General features: G+C 52.2%; 1 protein-coding gene across 3 annotated transcripts in view; it reads left to right on the plus strand.

The window, feature by feature from the left end:
- The window catches only part of CHST8 (carbohydrate sulfotransferase 8), a 102665-nt gene that overhangs the window by 43077 nt on the left and 39416 nt on the right, over nt 1-20172 (plus strand). For all 3 annotated transcript variants that reach the window (XM_084905160.1, XM_084905162.1, XM_084905161.1), the window contains exon 2: nt 1452-1667. In XM_084905160.1, coding sequence (XP_084761286.1) covers nt 1538-1667 — 130 coding nt within the window. In that variant the 5' untranslated portion in view covers nt 1452-1537. The remainder of the gene's footprint in view (nt 1-1451; nt 1668-20172) is intronic.

Here is a 20172-nt window from a genome sequence, read left to right on the forward strand (position 1 = left end):
AGGTTAATTAAAGTTAACTGAGTGAAGAAATAATTACAGAGACTGCAGTGTGGAGAAATCCAAACCCGCAATTTAACACTCCTCAGCCCCAGAGCCTTCCCTGAGCAGCCCAGGCCCTTCTGATCTGGGCAGGGGGAGGGAGGGCTTCTCTTCTTAGCACTTCCTGGCTCATGCCCCCCAGGCTGGTGCAGAGGGGACAACAGCTGAGACTTCCTGCCGGAGTGCTTGGCGTCCAGTCAGAAATGGGTTTCCTGCCCTGAGCAGGGGAAGGTCCTTGTGCTGAGCCAGGCTGGTCTGGGGCCCAGCGAGCCACTACCTGTGGTTTCAGGTGGGAGCTGCCTCCTGGCTCAGCCCTCCTCAGGCACTGCCCTGTTCCAGGATGGGGGAAGCCAGGGCTCCTTGGGTGGGAAGAGGGTCGTGTCCCTGGGCCCGGGCTGGTAAGAACTGGAGAAAGTTGAGGGACAGAGGGACACTCCTTCAAGGGGGAGGTCTTGGGATACCTGCCCGTCTGGCACAGCCTCCTGTGCAGACTCCTCTTCAGCACCCACACCGCCCCACTGCGGGAACTGGCATCCTTCCTTTAGGCAGATGGCTTTGCGTTGCCCCATCATTGCCCCATAGCCTGGCCCAACTGGGGTCACTGGTTGATATTGGAATTTCTTACCCTTCAGGAGGAGTCAAGGTCGGGGGCAAGTTACATGCAGGCTCTGGGTCTGCAGTGGCCCAGCCTCTGAGCCGGGGGTGAGTCAGACTCCGGTCTGGCTGCCCTGCCTCAGCCCCAGGCCTGAGGGCCTCACGGTCTGAGACAAACATGATCTGGGATCTGGCCAGTCCCACCAGCCCATCCAGCAGTCTGTCAGGGAGGGCAGCTCTGGCTGGTGTGGAATGGCCAGGTGGGGGCGTCAGTCTTTCCCCGACATCCTCTGGGCCTGGGAGGCACCTTCTCAAAGCCTCCTGCCCTGTGGACACCTTGTCCCGAACATCTCATAGAGAGGGGCCAGGGCAGAGGAGGACTGAGGCCTTCCCTGCCCACCGGGTCAGTGGCAAGGGACAAGGACCCGGATCCCCATGTGTCCCTAGAACTCACCATGGCGTGCAGGTGTGTTTGTTGAGAGGCTCAGAGAGGCCGGACAGTGCTGGTGGGTGGCCACTGTGCCTGGCTCTGGGTCTTGGGGCCTTACTCTGGGCTGTCCCCGGCAGAGGCCAGAGTGTGTCTCTCTCCATGGTTTTTCTGGGGGTGCTGATACAGGAACCCCTGGAGGGGAGCTGGTGTCCCATCTCCAGGTGGTTACTGGACCTCCTTGGGCTTGAGAGGTGGAAGGGACTAAAGGCTTGCGAGGGGCTAAAGGCTTCAGGGGTTACACTCGGTCACGTGCAGTGACTGGGGCCTCAGCTGCCCAGGAGGCCCTGTGCGTGGTGATGGACCATCTTTCTCCCCTTCTGCCCTGTAGACTGTGGCCTGATGGACACCTGGTGTAGACAATGAGGGAAGAACTCGCCTCCCACACCCAAGAGGTGACCCCGGAGCAAGGCCCAGATGACCCCACGTGCCGGAACGATGCGGCTGGCCTGCATGTTTTCCTCCATCCTGCTGTTCGGAGCCGCGGGCCTCCTCCTCTTCATCCGCCTGCAGGACTCCACGGAGCTCAGCCCCCAGCAGGTGCCAGGTGAGCCCTCGCATTTGGCCCCGCCACCCGCTTTCCCCCAAGGCTGCCCTGGGGCCAAATCTGTGCTGAGACCCCCAAGCCTCCTCCTGGCGGGCATCAGCCTCAACATGGGAACTCTGTCTGATGTCAGCCTTAGGGCTCTGGCTTCTGACCTCTGACCTCTGGCCTCTGCACTCCTTTTGGGAATGATGCTCAGGCTCTCCATCTCTCAGCTGGTTGTTGCCTTTGGTGAAACTCAGATTTAAGGAGGATTCTGCCACCTCTCGGGACCTCTTCCAGGATCTGGGACATCGGAGGGTGCATGATTTCTCCGTGAATTCCTGTGCCCAAATGGGGCTCTCTCTGCCCAACCCTGGGACCCCTTGAATCTAGCCCCTCTGGCCTGGGCAGAGGGATAGAGGTACCTCCTGGGGCTGAGACTGCTCCTGCTGGTGTCCCACCGCTGCCTCCCATCCCACCTGCCCCTGGTGACCCACTGGAGGGGCAAACCTCCCTGACCAGCAGAGGTCCGCTGAGGTCAGGGAGGCAGAGCAGTACACATGGTTCTGGAGCCTTGGGCAGATGGGATGTGGAGAGAGGAGCTCAGGCAAGGTGCCTGCCTGTGGGACCAGCCTCTGCCCCAGAGAACACGGCAGGGTCGGAGGGCAGCAGGTACAGGTCCCCGGCCAGGGTCACTGCTTTGGAATGCGAGGAAAGCACCGCTGCCAGGCCCAGAGCGCCGGCGGCTCTCAGCAGTGGTCCTGGGCCTTGTTGGGGCGGGCCGTGCAGACACCATGTGCTGTGTGCTCTAGGACACGGCAGCACCTGGCCCCTAGGCGGGCAGCCTCCTCCCCCGCTGCCCTCAGCCCTGGCTGGCTCACGCTCAGGGCACTGTGGGCGGTAGGCAGTGGGTGGACAGGGAAGAGGATCATGAGCAGCCAGAGTTAGGGCCCTGGGCTTGGCAGCTGCTAGCAGAGGCCCTGGCAGGGGACGCCTCGGAGCAGATTCTCTTCACAGAGAGTCCGTGAGAGGCAGCCAAGGCGGTGTGTCCCAGGAGGTGGAGCCAGTCACTGGTGCTGACTCACCCTGGCCGGCCCCTCACAGATGGTGGCTGTCACAAGTGGGTCTGGCTGCTCCCCAGCAAGGACATGTGACCAAGCTGGCTCCTCTGTGGGGACTTTGCAGCCTCATGGGGTAGCGGCTCTGTCAGCCAAATCAGGTCCCACGCCATCAGACGGACAGAGTTGGCCCCGTGGTATGTATTACCTGGGAGGAAGTGAGCTCCAGAGGAGAGGCCCCCAAACACAGCCTGGGTGAAGCACCACACATCCCTGCTGTGTGTGTGTATGTGTGTATGTGTGTGTGCGTGTGTGTGTGTTTATGTGGTGAGGGTGCACATATGGATAGAGGGTCGTCATGGTTGGTGTCCAGCTGGGACAGGGCCATGCACCCATCCGTGGCACACGCTAGAGGAAGGTGCTACATTCCTGGGTGGAGTTGGGTGTGGTGGCTGGGATTTCTAGGGTGCAGTGATGAGTGGGGTGTGGAGGGTAGGGAAGGATCTCGAAGGCTCAGGCTGGCTGGGTGTGAAGGATGGAAGGAAGCTGTAGTCAGGGACCACGTGGGCCTGGCAGATGCAGGCAAAGAGCACTCTTGGGTCCTGAGCCGTGCTATTCTGACTGTAAATGGAACCGAACCACCCTTGCCATGTGCCGGATGACGGACAGCCTTGACACCCTACGTAAAGCCCACCAAACACAGTCGTAAAACTTTAAATAATGCTTACATTACTTTCCCTGAGCAAAGTGTTCCTGACACAGGCTGTTTGTGCTGATTTGTTACTATTCATTTATTCTTTCCCTGTACTTCTCACAGCAGCCTAATTGTGATTCGGTACCAAGAAAGCAATATCAAAGTAATTTTCCACAACATTAGTTACAATTTTCTTCTGATCTTTCAAGTGAAACAATCCCATCCTGTTGGCTTCTCTGAGCATATAAACCTTGATTACACTTATCTGTTGGAAACCAGTGCTTACAAAGTGTATGTATCCAGTTGCATGGGTGGGTGGCCCCCAGGGCCCTGGACAAGCCTTCTCAGGGTGGATTCCTGCCCGTGGGAGCTGCAGACCCAGGCGGCTGCCCTGCCACCTGGATCGGACGAGGCTGAGGGGGTCCGCAGGGGAAATTCCACCGGGCGACTCTGTCTCTCACAGTGGCAGAGAGTTTCTGGGAAACCAGTCACTGGGATCTGCTCTGGGCGGCACTGACCAAGGGGCAAGGGGAGGATGGGCAGGTGGCGACTTGGAAACAAGCTAGGAGGGCAGGTGGGAGCCCTTAGTTGCTTGTGTTCTCAGGGTTGGGCTGCCATTGAGGTTTCTCCCATGCAGTTACCAGGTGAACAGCTGCTGAATTCCTCGGGACAGTCAGCTCACATCACCTGGCTAGTGCGTTAGAAGCAATCCCAGGGAATTGCCAACTGTTGTAAACCGAGCCTTATTTTCAAAAATGTTAGCTGTATTTATTTATTTTTGTTGTTAATCCTCACCTGAGGATATTTTTTCATTGATTTTTAGAGAGCGTGGAAGAGAGAGGGAAAAACAGAGAGAAATATCAATGTGAGAGAAACACATTGATTGGTTGCCCCCTAAATGAGTCCAACCAGGGACTGGGCCAGGGAGGAGCCTGCACCCAAGGTACGTGCCCTTAACCAGAATCGAACCCAGGACCCTTCGGTCCTCAGGCTGATGGTCTATCCAGTGAGCCAAACTGGCTAGGGCAATGTTTGCTATATTTAAACCAAATCTTTTGAAATGAGAATCACTTCCAGATAACCTACCTTCAGTCTAAGATTAGATTTTCTTGTGGATCAGAGAATTCACCTATCCATCGTTTTATTCTCCAATATTGCCAGGCCCTGAGTCACTTCTTGACCCAGGAGACTAGACTTATCCCTTTCCTAAATGGAAGACTCAGAGAGCATGCCAGAACCAGGGATGACACATCCCAACATGCTGGCCCTGGGGAGGCAGAAGACAGGCATACTGATTTTTTATGAGCTGTTTTTCTTCATGAACTTTTCATATGGGGAGTTTGGAACACACAGAGAAGTAGATTAGAACAGTACAATGGACTCCATGCACCCAGCACCCCCACCCTGGCCCAGCTGGCCCATCCACATCCCCACCCGCCTTTCTCCTTCTGTATGATTTCAAAGCAGGTACCATGTGGAATATGAATGCAGCCATAAATATTTCAATGTTTTTCTCAGTTTAAAAGATAAGAACTCTTTGTTAACATTCAACATTTTTAATATCATCAACTATTCAGCCAGTGTTCAAATATCTTGTTGTCTCACAAACATTATAAATACCTTTAGTTCCCATTTGTTGTATTCAGTACCCAGGTCAGGCCCACACATGGCAGTTGATGGGCAAGTCATTAAAGCTCTTCCATCGGTAAAATTCCCTCTCCATCTTTATTTCTCTCTTGCTATTTGGTGGAGGAAACTGGGTCACAAGTCCTGTAGAGTTTTCCACAGTTGGGATTTTTGCTGATTGAGTCCACTTGGTAGAATTCAATATTTCTTCTGTTCTTTGGAGTCCCTATCAGTTAAGTACATTAGCAGTTCGATCAAATGAAGGAAACAATGTAGTTTTTCTTCTTTCTCCAGCCAGAATTCACGTGTGGCACCGGGTTCTTCCTTCGGGAGGCGCACATCTGCGGGGCTCGCTTTGGTGAAGTCGGTAGCCTAGACCCAGCCATTCACTGGGGTCTAGACCCAGCGGTTCACTGCACAACGTGCTCTGCGGGTTTATCATCCCTCCGCCCTTTTCAGTGGGATGGATTTTGTTCTAATGGGGTGAAGCGAGTGGTCAGTGACCCGTGAAACCAAAGTGACTGGTGGATTGATTGGGTTATTCATTGATACATTAAAGAAATTGACTTTTTGATACAAATTGTGTTGCTAGCACACTATAAGTAGTTTTTCTTAATCTTTGGTTTTTGCAGAAAGAGTTAGTTTCAGTGATGTAACTGCTTCCCCAAAGCTGTGGAGTTGTGGGTGGGGGTGCTGGGGACTGGGGCTGGTGCTGGGGAGTCGGGGTGGGAAGGCAGCCGCTGGCACAGCAGATGTTCTGCTCAGGGGATGAGAGTGCATACAAAGGGACTGGACAGCTCAGGTGGTGTCTTGGTCTACAGCCTACCCCAGGGCACTCCCTCCAGGGCAGAGGGCATTCAAGGATAATCACAATAACAAACAACCACTTGCCAGGTCTTGTGTTTTCATTCATATCCTACCTAATAAAAGAGTAATATGCAAATTAACCATCACTCCTCTCAAGCCACACTCACCAGCCATGCTACCAGCCAGCCAATCAGAGCAAGTATGCAAATTAACCCCAACCAAGATGGCTGTAGCCACAGAGAGCAGTTGAGAGGCCTGTCTAGACCTCCATTCAAGGATACAAAGTTTCAATTATATAAGATAAATCCCAAGAAAAATGGCAGCAGCCACTGAGCTGGAGAGAGCAGGCTAGGGTTGCCCCCAGCAATGGAGGAAGCAAAGCTTTCCACCTGCCCTGGCTGGCCTAGGCCTCTACTCAAGTCTACAAAGTTTCATTTATACAAGATACATAAAACCAAACAGAAATGGCGGCAGCCATGAAGTGAGCAGGAGGCTTGGTTCTGCTCCAGACTACACAGTTTCAATTGTAGAAGGTAAATAAATTCCAGATACCAGGGCCTCCGCTTGGGTCGCCAGGGGCATGGCCAGCCTGCAAACCACCACAGGCCCCTCTCCCAGGCCGCCCCACACCCCAAGGGAACCCCCACCCTGATCCAGGACACCCTTCAGGGCAAACCAGCTGGTCCCTATCCATGCACCAGGCCTCTATCCTATCTAATAAAAGAGTAATATGCAGATTGACCATCACTCCAACACACAAGATGGCTGCCCCCATGTAGTCAAAGATCCTGCCCCCATGTGGACACAAGATGGCCATCACAAGATGGCTAGCAGGGGAGGGCAGTTGAGATCTGCATGGGAAGGCAGTTGGAGGTGACCAACCCTGTAGAGGAGGGCAGTTAGGGGTGGCCCGGCCTACAGAGGAGGGAAGTTGGTGTCAAACAGACTGGCAAGGGAGCAGTTAGACATCAATTAGGATAGCAGGGGAGTGGTTAGGGGGTGATCAGGCTGGCAGGCAGAAGCAGTTAGGGGCAATCAGGAAGGCAGGCAGGCAAGCAGTTGAGAGCCAGCAGTCCTGGATTGTGAGAGGGATGTCCGACTGCCCATTTACTGGGATCGGGTCTAAACAAGCAGTTTAGCTGAGACCGGTTTGGCTCAGCGGTAGAGCGTCGGTCTGTGGACTGAAAGGTCCCAGGTTCGATTCCGGTTAAGGGCATGTACATTGGTTGCGGGCACATCCCTGGAAGGGGGTGTGCAAGAGGCAGCTGGTCAATGTTTCTCCCTCATTGACATTTCTAGCTCTCTATCTCTCTCCCTTCCTCTCTGTAAAAAGTCAATAAAATATATTTAAAAAAATAAATAAATAAATAAATAAAAATAAAAATAAACAGGCAGTTTAACATCCCTCAAGGGGTCCCAGATTGGAGAGGGTGCAGGCTGGGCTGAGGGACACACCCCCCCCCCACCCTGTGCACAAATTTCATGCACCGGGCCTCTAGTAATTCTTATAAGCAGTGATTATTCCTGTTGGCAGATGAGGTGCTCAGCTCTCCCTACAGTGGACACACCAACAGCAACACCACTGATGTTGCACACTCTTGGCATTCACTCGTGATGGGCACTGTCAGGGTCTTTCCATGTGTTTGGAATTCATTTAATCCTCCCAGAACCCCATGAACTAAGTCCTGTTACACCATTCGACAGAGGAGCTTGCTGAGGTGAGAGAGGTTAAAAGCTGTGCCTTTGAGCTTCAGAGCCAGCTTTGGAGCTGGCTGTTGCCCCTGCACCTACTGCCTTCCCAGCCGCTGTGACGCTTGGTATTGCCTGGTGTGGGCCGGAGCAGGGCCTGGGCGGAGGGAAGAGCGTGGGTCAATGTTTGGAGGCATGAGAGGCTGTGGCGTGGCAGGGACTCCCAGTGGGCTCAGGGCTGGATTGCGGCCTGCGGATCTGGACTTGTGGCTGAAGACACAGCCAGGCTGCAGCCCAGGGAGCCCTGGAGCATCACAGGAGAGCGAGCCTTTGCGGCGGGCCCTGGGGCGCTCGGGGCTCTGAGGGGGAGCGGCCAGGAAAAGGCCCATCCTGGTGGTGCATGTGTGGTGCTGCACGCAGGAGCCAGAGAAGGCACCACGACCACAGGAGACCAGCTGGGAGGGGTTGAGTGAGGCCAGAGGGCTGGCAAGGCCCAGGGCCGGCGAGGACAGGTGGGGTGAATTCAGGGCATCAAGGGGTCGGGGTCAGATAGGGCCACATGTGTGGATGTGGAGGTGAGGGGGCAGCCATCTCCGCTCAGGGTGGCTTTGGCTCGGGATTTCTGGCTCTGGAAGCTGGGGCTCAGGTGTACTACACTCTGAGGCAGACACATAAGACGGGGAGTGGTCTGGGGGAGGGGCTGGAGACCACACATTCTGTTTTAAGCAGATGGCACCTGAGATGCGTGGCAGGGTGTGTGGAGTTGCCCTATAATGCCCCACCGAGGGCCCCAGCCCCGCAGACCCCAGAACCAGACCAGAGAAGCAGGAAGCCCCCACCTTGCCTCCACCTGCATCTTCTCTCTCAGGCATACGCCCGCTGCTGCCCTCCCCCACACTGAGGCCGAGCCCTGGCTGGCGCGGTCGGGAGGGCTTCCTAGAGGGGAGGTGGGGGTGAATTTCTTGTTTGCCTTCTCGACCTCACAAGAGGTGGACAGGTGCTGACCGCCAGCAGCAGCAGTGGAGTGCGCTTGGATGAGACTGGGGTCTGGGTTTGTCTCCAGAGCACACATTGCGGCATGTATCTCACAGCTAGAAACCGACAGAGCCAGAGTTCCAATGCCATGGGCCTGGCACCTCCGGGGTCCTGCTCTGGTCCGCTGGAGGCAGGGTGGGCTGGCTGGAGGAAGTGTGGCCCTCGCGCTCGGTCCCACGGTGACCAGGGCACACAGCCCTGTCTGAGCCATGATGAGGCTGCACTGCAGTGTCAGAGGGTTTGTCTTGTTCCTTCAGCGGCCATTTCTGTCCAGTATGTCCCGGGCAGCACTGAGCGCACACCACCAGGCCGAAAGCCCGGGTGGGCCAGGCCACGGGCGGAACTGCTGAGGCTCTGACAGCTCTACCACCACCTGTTTGCGGGTGTGTGTGTGTGTGTGTGTGTGTGTGCAGAAGACGGAAGTGTGGGGGCGGTCCCTCCTTGGCTGTCGGCGGAGGGGCGGCCTGCTGGGCCGGGGTGTCCAAACCCACACTCCTCCGGGCCAGGGGAGCCAGCCCCTCGCATTCCCGTAGAGCCATCTGCCTTCCCCGCCAGCTGGGCTTTATTGGAATCCTCTCCGGACAGGTGGGTTTTATTGGAATCCTCTCGCGTCTGTTTCCTAAAACCATTTTCTAACGGCACTGCGGAACGTCATACATATTTCCTACAAACCTTGCGAGGCTGACACATCCTTGTTGTGACTGTGAATATCAGAAGTGACATGTAATTGCAGTGATCCATCCTGTTAAGTAGCTGGCAATCTATCATTGCAAAATCAGCAGGGCTGGGACTCTCGAACCTGGTGCTTCTCAGCAATGCACCTGCAGCGTGTCCAAGCTTCCCCTGTGCTGCTGGGCCGCCGAGGCCGCCTGCCCTCCCTCCGCTCCCTGTCTGCGGCCACAGCGAGGGAAGTGTGCTCTGGGCCAAACCCCCACTGACCTGCGTCCTCGGAGCCCCCGCTCCTCCTCGCGGATGCACAGGCTCTCGGCGTCAGGGCTGTGGGGCGGGTGCTTGTAACGCGCCCCTTCCGAGCGTGGCCTTGGCCTTCCCCCCCTCTTCCTTCAGACTCCAGAAGAGCTCTGTGGGGCTCTTCTGGTGCCAGGGAATGGCCAGGGAGCGGAGCCCTGGCCGCTGTGAGGGCTGGAGCCGGGGAGGGGCCGGGGTAGGCCAGAGCCCAGGAGCACGGATGACTGAGCTCGCCTCGATGGGGTAGGCCAGCGGTCGGCAAACTCATTGGTCCACAGAGCCAAATATCAACAGTACAACGATTGACATTTCTTTTAAGAGCCAAATTTTTTAAACTTAAACTTTTTCTAGCGCCACTTCTTCAAAATGGACTCGCCCAAGCCGTGGTATTTTGTGGAAGAGAGCCACACTCAAGGGGCCAAAGAGCCGCACGTGGCTCGCGAGCCGCAGTTTGCCGACCACGGGTGTAGGTGCATCGAGGCAGGGCCTGCACGTTGGAGGAAGACTTGCGCTGTGTTCTTGCTGAGTCCAGGCTAGTGTTAACTTAGACTGCGCTGTGAAGGGCGCCCCCAGAGTTGTGCAGAGGGTGGCACTGATGCATGGGCAGACTTGGTGTCAGATACGCAGCCCTCAGGTGTGGGCACTGGAGTGCAGGGGGTTTGGGGAGGCCAGGGACACCGGCTTTGGCCCTTCTCTGATTGTGTTTTTCGGGGCAAGGCTTCATGAAGGATCCTCACTACGGCCCTGGCCTCAGGGCACCCACCACGGGCTCTGTCTCTGCTGTGGAGTTGACCTGCCACGACCCCGACTCACCTGAAACTGGGCCGTTCCGAGTGGCAGCACGCCCGCCCCAGCGCCCAGCGTCTGCTTCCCGGGCGGGGCCTCCATGTCCCGGCTCCCCCACATCCGGTCGGTGGGGGACATTTCCCTTCTCCCCGCAGAAGACGCCCGGGGTCCCCAGCCAGAGCCTCTCTCTCCTCGGTGCATTAAATATGCTAAATGAGAAATAATGAGCATGTAGGAACTAATAACAGGAATCACCTAATTAAATTAGGAAACAGACATCATATTGCTATAATCTGAAAATTCATATTAATAGGAAATGGTCCCAGAATTGTTCTGCTAAAGGTTCCTGGGGGTGGGCAAATTAAAAAGGGTAGCAGAACGGAATATTGGGACCATTATGTGCAATAAGAGCAGGACTTACGTTCTAAAGGAATAAAGTAAAATGCTAAAAATAGGAGACAGGATCGTCGTGGGGCGCTAATGAAGGAATGGACAGACGTGGCTTTGAAAGCCACAGAGCTCCACACACGTGTGTGATGATAATTTTTAACACGAAGCAATGTCATTCGCTTCAGTGTGCACGAGACATGGCGCTGGTGCCGCAGGCTGGCGCCTGGCACTGTGCGGCGCCTGCATTTCCTCTTCCTTCCCCCGGAGGCAGGCATCGCTGTCCTCCGCTGCGACTCAGAGAGGCGATGGCGGATGCCAGAGTCCCGCAGCCAGCGTGGCCCGAGGCAGGGCTCCGGCCCAGGTCTGCCTGGCACACTCTGCCCTTGCCGGTGGCTACTGCTAATGCCATGGTCTGCGTTTCCTGTACTTTCTGTTTTTCTACCTTTTCCTCAGGGGCTTTCTTGCCGACACCCTGCACAGCCCATCTCCCTGGCCCAGCCCAAGAAGACAGGGTCGCCGTGTGGCTCTAATGAAGGATGATCTTTCCAAACCATCCAGTGGCCTGGTTAGTCACGCCACAAAGCCCCTTCTGAAATTACAGCCCGGCTGGAAAACTGGGTCTGCATTGTGTCCGGGCCCGGGTGGGGCTGGGCAGGGCTGGCGGTCCAGTGCGGGCCCGGGGCCCGGAAGACCCAGTTCAGGCAGCGTCTGCACAGCAGCGACTGCTCCCCAGGCCCCTCTCGGGGGAATCGGGCTCTGTTCGCCTGCGACTCGTCGTGACTCAGCCGGCCCAGAGCGGCGCTCAGGTGCGCTGACCCCTTTCCCACTCGGCCGGCCCAGAGTGAATTGGAGGGACCGGCGGGGGAGGGGGGGGGAGGGGGGGGCGGGGGAGGTGTAGAGATCTGTGCGTGAGATGCCCCAGAATTACAGCTGGTCTGGGGCGCCAGGGCTGCAGCTAGTCTGGCGTTGAGCCGATGTTGGGGTGGTGCTGGGAGGCAGCCCAGGCGGGGCCTGAACTTTCTCTCCCTCCGCCCGCGCCCACCCCTTCCCCGCGTCTCTCCCCACTCACTGCCGAGGTGTCTCCAGTGGGAGTCACCTGACATCAGAGCCAAGCCCCCGTCAGCCCAGGAGATCTGCCAGGAAGAGTGGGGCGAGACTCCAGCCCCGAAGGGTTAGAGGGGGACCAAGAGGGGGGCGGCCTTCCGCCTGGCTGACCTCCCTGCTCAGCCCCACTTGACCTGAAGTCTCAGGGCTGTGGAAGGAGGTGGGCGTGGGCTCAGGACAGTGAATCCCTGTGGCGTGGGGAAATATGTGGGGCCCAACACGTGCTTCCAGGCCCCGCCAAGCTCCCTGATGTCATACATCGCTAACATGGGCAGCGGAGACATGGTTTTGTGCCAGGACAGGGTCCAAGGACAGGGCTGTTGCTATGGTTGCTATCCCTCTCCATGGCCACTGGACGGTTTGGAAAGATCATGGAGGCGCTACAGGGCTGGTTCCAGAGGCTGATGCTCATCCAGGGGGCAGGGGCCCCTCAGGGATGCCCTGGGCGTGGCTGAGCCCACAGGCCTCGGCTGCCAGCCCCTCCTGTTCATGGGGACACCTTCCTTGTGGCTTTAGGGTCGGCACTGGCGCTCTCCTTCCCAACGTATTTGCAGGAAGGGGGGAGGTGGCAGATCCCACCTAAGCCAGAAGCTCACAGTTACATATCTGCTGATGTTTTCATTATAAATCTCATTCCCCCAGATCGTGGTTCTGCAGAATTAATTTGAATCGTGGTGGAATTCAGTGGACAATTCCTTCATTGAAACTTTTTTCTTATATGGGAGAAGCAGCTGAACTTAAATGGGTCCTATTGCTCCCAGCAGCCACTGCCTGGGGGCAAGAGCTGGCCGGCTTCTGACAGAGGGTAAGGGCTCCTGGGGGCCTTCCCATTCTCACTGCCGGGGGCCCAGGCAGGAAGTTGGGGCTGCTTCTCCCTGAGCCCGAGGGCCTGGCCAGTGGTTCTCAGCCCAGGTGTTTCCCAACCTGGGCTGGACTGAACCCCTCGCCGTATTCTGGTTGTGCGAGGGATGTGCTTGTCCTGGGAAAGGCAGCCTGAAAGGAGTCTGGGACTCCTGCCCACCCCCCACCAAAAGCTGCCGTGTGGGAATGCATTCAACCTTTGCCCTCAGAGCCTGGGCCAGCCTGGAAGGAGGTGATAGGAAGAGGGAGGAGGAGGCGGAGGGGTCAGTGAAAACCGTGTGCGGTCTCCAGTCCCCCGGAATGTGCACGCTGCGCCGAGGGCAGAGAGTGGGCAGGCAGCCGGCGGCTGTGTGGCTCCAACACGAGATCTGTGTGGGATGCAGCCCATGGTGGCCAGAGCTTCCTTTTCTTTTCTTTTTTCCCCAAAGAAACTAGGAGTCTATGACATATATTTCTATGGATTCTCCTGGTTTTAAGTGGCAGCTCAAAATGTAGAAGGTGTTTTCAGAGTCTGACAGCAAACCATCGAGGCGCCTGCTCTTGGTGGGATGGGCTGGAAGGAGAGGGGCTGTCCAATAGCCCAGCCTCCCTCCGGCTGAGACCTGCCCCGCTACAGCCCCGGGCATCTCTCCTCACCCCAGGGTTGAGAGGTGGAGGTCCCCCTGCTGGGGAGGGGACTCATTAACTGGCCAGCGTCCTCAGGTCTGGAATCACGCCAGGCCCCTGGAGAGTCCCAGGGAGAGCTCCTCCAGGGGCCTGCTGGCCAGAGGGTCAGGGGCCCTGCAGATACCTGTTCTCACTCAGGCGTGGAACCTGGGGGCCTGGAAGGTGACTGGTCAGCAGAGGCATGGGGAGGGGCAAGGGCCAGGTGGGGGCCTGGGCAATGAAAACCTCCCTTCATTTCCACGCAGTTATGCATATGCAAGTATTTGCACTGGAGCAAGCTATTGTTGCTGTGAATAAAGAAGAAGTCATTTCTGGGAAACCTTCCTGCAAAGGTGGGCCCTTCACCCCGGAGCTGGGGAGCGGGCTGTGGGCGCCCTGTGAATGCACCTGGGTTTAACGGGAAGTGATTTCTTGTTCCCACGGCGATGGGGAATGACAGGGCAGCTGCACTGGCCTTCTTTCTTCCCCGCGGGGCACTGTCCGGGGCAGGAGCGGCACTTTGCAGACAGTTTCTTTGCTGCTGCCTCCCGTCCGTCAGGGGCCATGCACGGAGGCTCTGAGTGGGACCGGAGAGTCCCCCAGGCATCCAGGGGGTGGCACCCAGGGTGTGGTCTGAGCAGTGATGAGACAGTGAGTACTGAGCGCTTCCCGGTCCTACAAATATCCTCCCACAGAAGCATCACAGCACCCCTGGCTCCACTTTGCCGATGGGAATACTGAGGCTCAGAAAGGCAAAAACACCTGCAAAGATCACACAGCCAGTAAGTGTCAGTGCCTAAACCAGATCCAGGTCTTCAGATCCCAGACACAGAGGGCACATATAGTGACTGACAGCCACTCAGAGCTATCCACGCCTCACTGTGAGACACACGGTGCTGGAGGGGCCTGCACGGCCCCGCCACGCTGGTGTCTGGGGTGTGCTTCGTTCCTGTGCAGACATGTTCTGATCTGTGCACATGTGTGTGCTGGTGAAGCGATGGGGACCTCTATGAATGGACATGTGTGTCTGGCTCTCATTCACAATCGTGTGAATGAGTGTGTGCACAACCACATGATGTGTGCCTGCTTTGGGCTCACAGCTCGTGTGGGAAACATTTCCCACCAAAGTTTGGGTTTGGTTGCTCTGGGCACACACTGACATTTTAGCCTGCCACGAGCAGGCCTGGGACACAGGCAGGGCCCCGGCTGGAGCAGGTGCCTTTGGCACCCCAAGGGCAGCTGTCCGCCACAGAAGTGGGTGAAGGATTGCCATTTCAGCTCAAAGTTGGCAAAACCAGTCATTGTAACCCCTGCCTGAGACCTGGGAAGACCAAATGATGAAATTACAATCATAGTATTTCAGGCCAAGTGATCGCTGCTCGAATTAGTTCCTTCCCAGAGCCCAGCCAGAAGTAGCAGCAGCAATTTAAGGGTTTTCTGGGCTTAAACCAAGTCTGCTCGCCAAGCAGGTACAATACACAAGGGCCTGCAAAATATGTGCGGCCTTGTCCCTCCCGGGGAGGGAGGGCAGGCAGTGAGCGCGGGGAGACGCAGCCAGGAGGAGGGCGTTCTTTCTGCTGGGGCACCTTCCCACTTGCGCTCATTTCAGGGGTGTCCCTTATTTATTTATTTTTTTTCCTCAAAATTTTTACAGCTTTAGCTCTTACATCTATGTCTGTGGTCTGTTTTGAATTAATTTTTGCTTTGTGTGAGATAATAGTCTAACTTCATCTTTTTGAGAGTGGCTATCCAGTTGCCCAGCACCACTTATTGAAGACTCTCTTTTCCCCCATTGAATTGCTTTGGTACTTTGATTAAAAATAAATTGGCCACAAATATAAGGGTTTTATTGTGGTGTCTCAATTCTAGTCCATTGACTTATATGTCAATCCTTACTCCAATAGTACAATATCTTAATTACTATCTATTATAATAAAAGCATCATATGCTAATTAGACCAGATGTCCTTCTGGGACGAAGTTGGGGCTGCAGCTGTGGGATAGGCTGTGAGGGTGGGATCCAGGCAGCTGCCCCAGCTGTGAGGGAGGGATCCAGGCAGCTGCCCCAGCTGTGAGGGAGGGATCCAGGCAGCTGCCCCAGCTGTGAGGGAGGGATCCAGGCAGCTGTCCCGGCTTTAAAGGTCTACTCTTGCATGAATTTCAGCCATCAGGCCTCTAGTAAGTTTGTAAAAAGGATCATGAAATCAGGAAGTATAAGTCCTCCAGTTTTGTTCTTTTTCAAGATCATTTTGGCCACCGAGGCCTTTGTACAGCCATGTAAAGTTCTATGTAAATTTTAGAATTAGTCAACTTCTGCCAACAAAAGGCCTTCTAGGATTTTGATAGGCATTCCATCCAATCCAGCAATCAACTTGCGGAGAATTATTCTCCTAACAATATTGAGTCCTCCAATCCATGAACATAGATACTGCCTCTCCATTTATTTAAATCTCATTTAATTCCTCTTAGCAATACTTTATTGTTTTTAAAAGTCTTATCCTTCTTTCGTTAAATTTATCCTAATGGTATTTTATTCTTTTTGATGTTTGTAAATGAGATTGTTTTCTTAATTTTATTTCTGGATTAGTGGTCCAGTGCACAAATTCATGCATATTGAAAGGAAATCAATTAGAAGAAATATTTTAATATCACTATTTGCCCTTTCTCTATAATAAAAGTATCAACCAAATTCATGATCAACAATGACAGATTGAAATACATACCTGTGATTGGTATCAGTGAGAGCTTTATATGTATCCTGCATGTGTGAGTCAACTTGGCCTTTTATATATAGAGAATAAACTTGCTTAATTACACCTGCTTTCTGATTAGGTAAACTTTTTCCAGCCCAGTGAAGCATCCCAACTTCTCTTTCAGGTAATTGTCAGAAACACAGTAGTAAATATCAACATGAAGCAGATTATTATTAAAGACTAGTAGCCCATCACGTGATATCACGTACAATAGGCAGCTTGCCGCTTCTCTGGGAGCTGGTGGGAACCGCAGCATGCCACAGGGAGCCACGATGCTTCTGTGGGAGGTGGGCCCGCCATCTCCTCTCCCGCCTGTGCTTGGCTGTGGAGGCTGCCCCCCCCCCCCAAGGCCCTCCGCGGCCATGACATCCGCCCTGGCCACCCTGTGCCCGCTGCCCAGAGGTCCTCCATTGCCACCGTGATGGAGCAAACACTCCTCCAGGCACTCACGCTGCCCCCTCTCAGAGGCAGGCCACACACTCCCCCTCCCCTCCCCCCGGCCCAGGACGGGGATTCCAGCGAGGCTGAGGGAACTGGGTGCTGCCATCTTTGTGATGGAGTGATGATAAATTTGCATATTATCCTTTTATTAGGGTAGGATCAAGCAGGGAGAACAAAGTGTAAAATATTTAACTGCAGCAGTGTTTGACTATATTCTGTGCAGTGAGAAAATCTGAAGTCATTTTCAAGGTCCACCATTTTTTACTTCTTTTCAGTTGGGCCAAATTTCTAAGCTTTCTAAATCTCCATTTTCCAGCTAATGAAAAGAAAATATGATTCCACTGAGTCTCCTATCTACCTACTGTAGGACTTCTGTGAGGATCAAATGAGATGAGGCAGGGGAAAACGCTTCACAGACATTTGGTAAAATGTTTCCACCTGGCTATAAAGCAAGTGTTCCTGGGCTGAAGAAACTGCAAGGAGACTAGTTGCTAGGGAGAGGAAGCCAGCATTGCTACATGACATATTATCTGGACACTTAGCATTATATATATATATATATATATATATATATATATATATATATACACACTAGCAACAAACAAAATATATATATTGTTTGTTGCTAGTATAGAGAAATGTGGTTGATTTTTCTGTATTAATCTTGTATCCTTCAACTTGTCAGTTAATCCTAGTAGTTCTTTTTGTGAATTCCTTAGGTTTACTTGCAGACAGCAAAGTCATGATGTCTTCAAATAAAGAGATTTTTACTTTCTTTCCAATCAGAATTATTTTTTTTTCTTTCCTGATTGCCTTGGCTAGTACAATGTGAACTAGAAGTGGTAAATTGTGATCTTAGTAGGGAGAACATTCAATCTTTCACCAGTAAGTATAATGGTATGTGTGTGTGTGTGTGTGTGTGTGTGTGTGTGATATATATATATATATATATATATATATATATATATATATATATATATATGTAGGCCTAAAGCAACCAAATGACTGAATAACCGGTTGCTATGATGCGTACTGACCAACAGGGGGCAGATGTTCAATGCAGGAGATGCCCCTGCATTGCATCAGTGCACTCCCACAGCCAATCTTTTGTGGCCATGCCACCTCCTATGGCCCCTCCTCCCAGCCAGCCAGCCCCAATGGCCCCAATTAGAACTTTCCATTGTCCCACCCCCTGGCTGACCAATCTCCTGTGGCCCCTCCCTCCAGCCACCCTCCTGCAGCCCCAATCACCCCCAATCCCTGGCCAGGTGGAGGGACCCCACCCATGCACAAATTCATTCACTGGGCCTTGAGTAGGATAGATAAAGATGACTTGTACAATCTGAGGAAGTTTCCTTCTATTGCTACTTTGTTGAAAAAAAATATTTCTTATCATGAATGGGTGGTGGATTTTCTCAAATACTTGTTCTACATCTACTGAGTAGATGGCTTTATTTTGGTGGCTTTATCCTTTATTCTGTAAATATGTGTATTACATTAAACACATCAACCTTGCATTCTTAGATAAATCCCACTAGGTCATGGTGTATGATCCTTTTTATATGTTGTGGATTCCATTTGCTATGATTGTGTTGGGGATATTTTGAGAGAAAATTGTACGTAGTTTTCTATTCTTGAGATGTTTTTGTCTGGTCTTGGTATCAGAGTAATATACTAGTATATCTTAGAATGAGTGGGAAGTGTTTCCTCCTCCTCCTCTTTATTTCTAGAAGAGTTTGTGAAGGATTAGCATCATTTATCCTTAACTGTTCGGTAGAATTCTTTTGTGAAGCCATTTAGAGCTGGATTTGTGTGTGTGTGTGTGGAGGGGAGATTTTATATTTATATTTTTTATTATTTTTAAATCATTTTTTTAATTTTTTAATTATAGCTGACATACAATATTATTACTTTCGGGTATATAACCCAGTAATTAGACATCATATAACTTACTAAGTGATCATCCTGATAAATCTTGTTCCCATCTGACACCATACATAGTTATTGGAATATTATTGACTAGATTTCCTATGTTATACTTTACATTCCCCTGGCTATTCTGGAATAACCAATTTGTACTTTCTAATCTCTTTATCTTTTTCACCCATCCCCCCAGTGCCCCTTCTATCAAACTGTTAAAATGTTCTCTGTATCTATGAGTCTGTTTCTGTTCTGCTTGTTTGTTTATTTTATTTTTTAGAATCATTTGTTGATTATATGTATTGATTACCATTTTTTTGTTCACATTTTTCCCCTTCTTCTTAAAGAAGACTCTTTAACATTTCATGTAATACTGGTTTGATAGAGATGAACTCCTTTAGTTTTTCCTTGTCTGGGAAGTTCTTTATATGCCCTTTGATTCTAAATGATAGCTTCGCTGGATAGAGTAATCTTGGTTATCGGTCGTTGCTTTTCATCACTTTGAATATTTCTTATCATTCCTTCTGGCCTGCAAAATTCTTGTTGAGAAATCAGCTAATATTCTTATGAGACCTCCCTTATAGGTAATTTACTGCTTTTGTCTTGCTGTTTTTATGAATCTATCTTTGCCTTTAACCTTTGGCTTTTTAATTATGATATTTCTTGCTATGGGCTCTTGGAGTTCATATTGTTTGGGATTTCTGCACTTCCTGGACTTTTATATCAATTTCCTTTACCAGATTAGAGAAGCTTTCCGTCATCATTTTTTCAAATAAGTTTCCAATTTCTTGCTCTCTTTTTCTCCTTTGGCAACCCCATGATACAAATGTTGGTACACTTGAAGTTGTCTCAGAGGCTCCTTACACTATCCTCATTTGGGGGAGTTCATTTATTTATTTATTTATTGCTGTTGTTTTGTTTTTTTGTTTGTTTTGCTTACTTATATTTCAAATCACTGATTTGATTCTCTGCTTCATTCTCTTTACTGTTGATTCCTTGTAAATTATTCTCCATTTTAGTTAGTGTATCCTTCAATTCTAACTGGTTCTTTTTTTATAGTTTTCATGTTTTGTTTTGCTTTTATGTTGTTGAAGTTCTCTCCAAATTCAATTACACTTATTCTAAGTTCATTGAGCATCCTTATGATCAGTGTTTTGAACTCTGCATCTAGTAGATTGCTTGTCTCCATTTTGTTTAGTTCTTTTTCTGGAGCTTTGTTCTGTTCTTTCCTTTAGGACATGTTTCTTTGTCTCCTCACTTTGGCAGTCTCCCTGTGTTTGTTTCTGTGTATTAGGTAGAGCTGTTACTCTTCTGGGCTAGTAGGTGTTCTGTAGGGTCCAGTAGCACAGCCTCCTGGATCACCCAAGCTGGGCATTCCAGGTACACCCTCCCCCCGCCAATGCATGGGCTGTGTACACCCTCCTATTGTAGTTGAATTTTTATTGCTATCAATGGAAAAGATTTAACCTCAAGCCAATCTACTGTAAGACTACAGTGACCACAGCAGAGAATCTGCTGTGCAGAGGCCAACCACAAAGAGCAGGATTTGCTTCAGTGGTGCTCTGGTGCCCATGGAGTCCTCCTCTTGAGTGTGTAGTAGAGTGCTATGGTGGTACTTTGACACAGCCTAACGTTGTCCATCAGGTGCACTGGCTCAGGGGCCTCCCAAAAGGTACAGGCCAAAGTCAGCTGCCACCTGTGTTCTGCCCAGGGCCAACCAGCTTGACCTACAAAGTGATCTCTAGATGGCTG

Source organism: Pipistrellus hanaki (genome assembly GCF_964339955.1).
Source record: "Pipistrellus hanaki genome assembly, chromosome: 15".
Taxonomy (NCBI): Eukaryota; Metazoa; Chordata; class Mammalia; order Chiroptera; family Vespertilionidae; genus Pipistrellus; species Pipistrellus hanaki.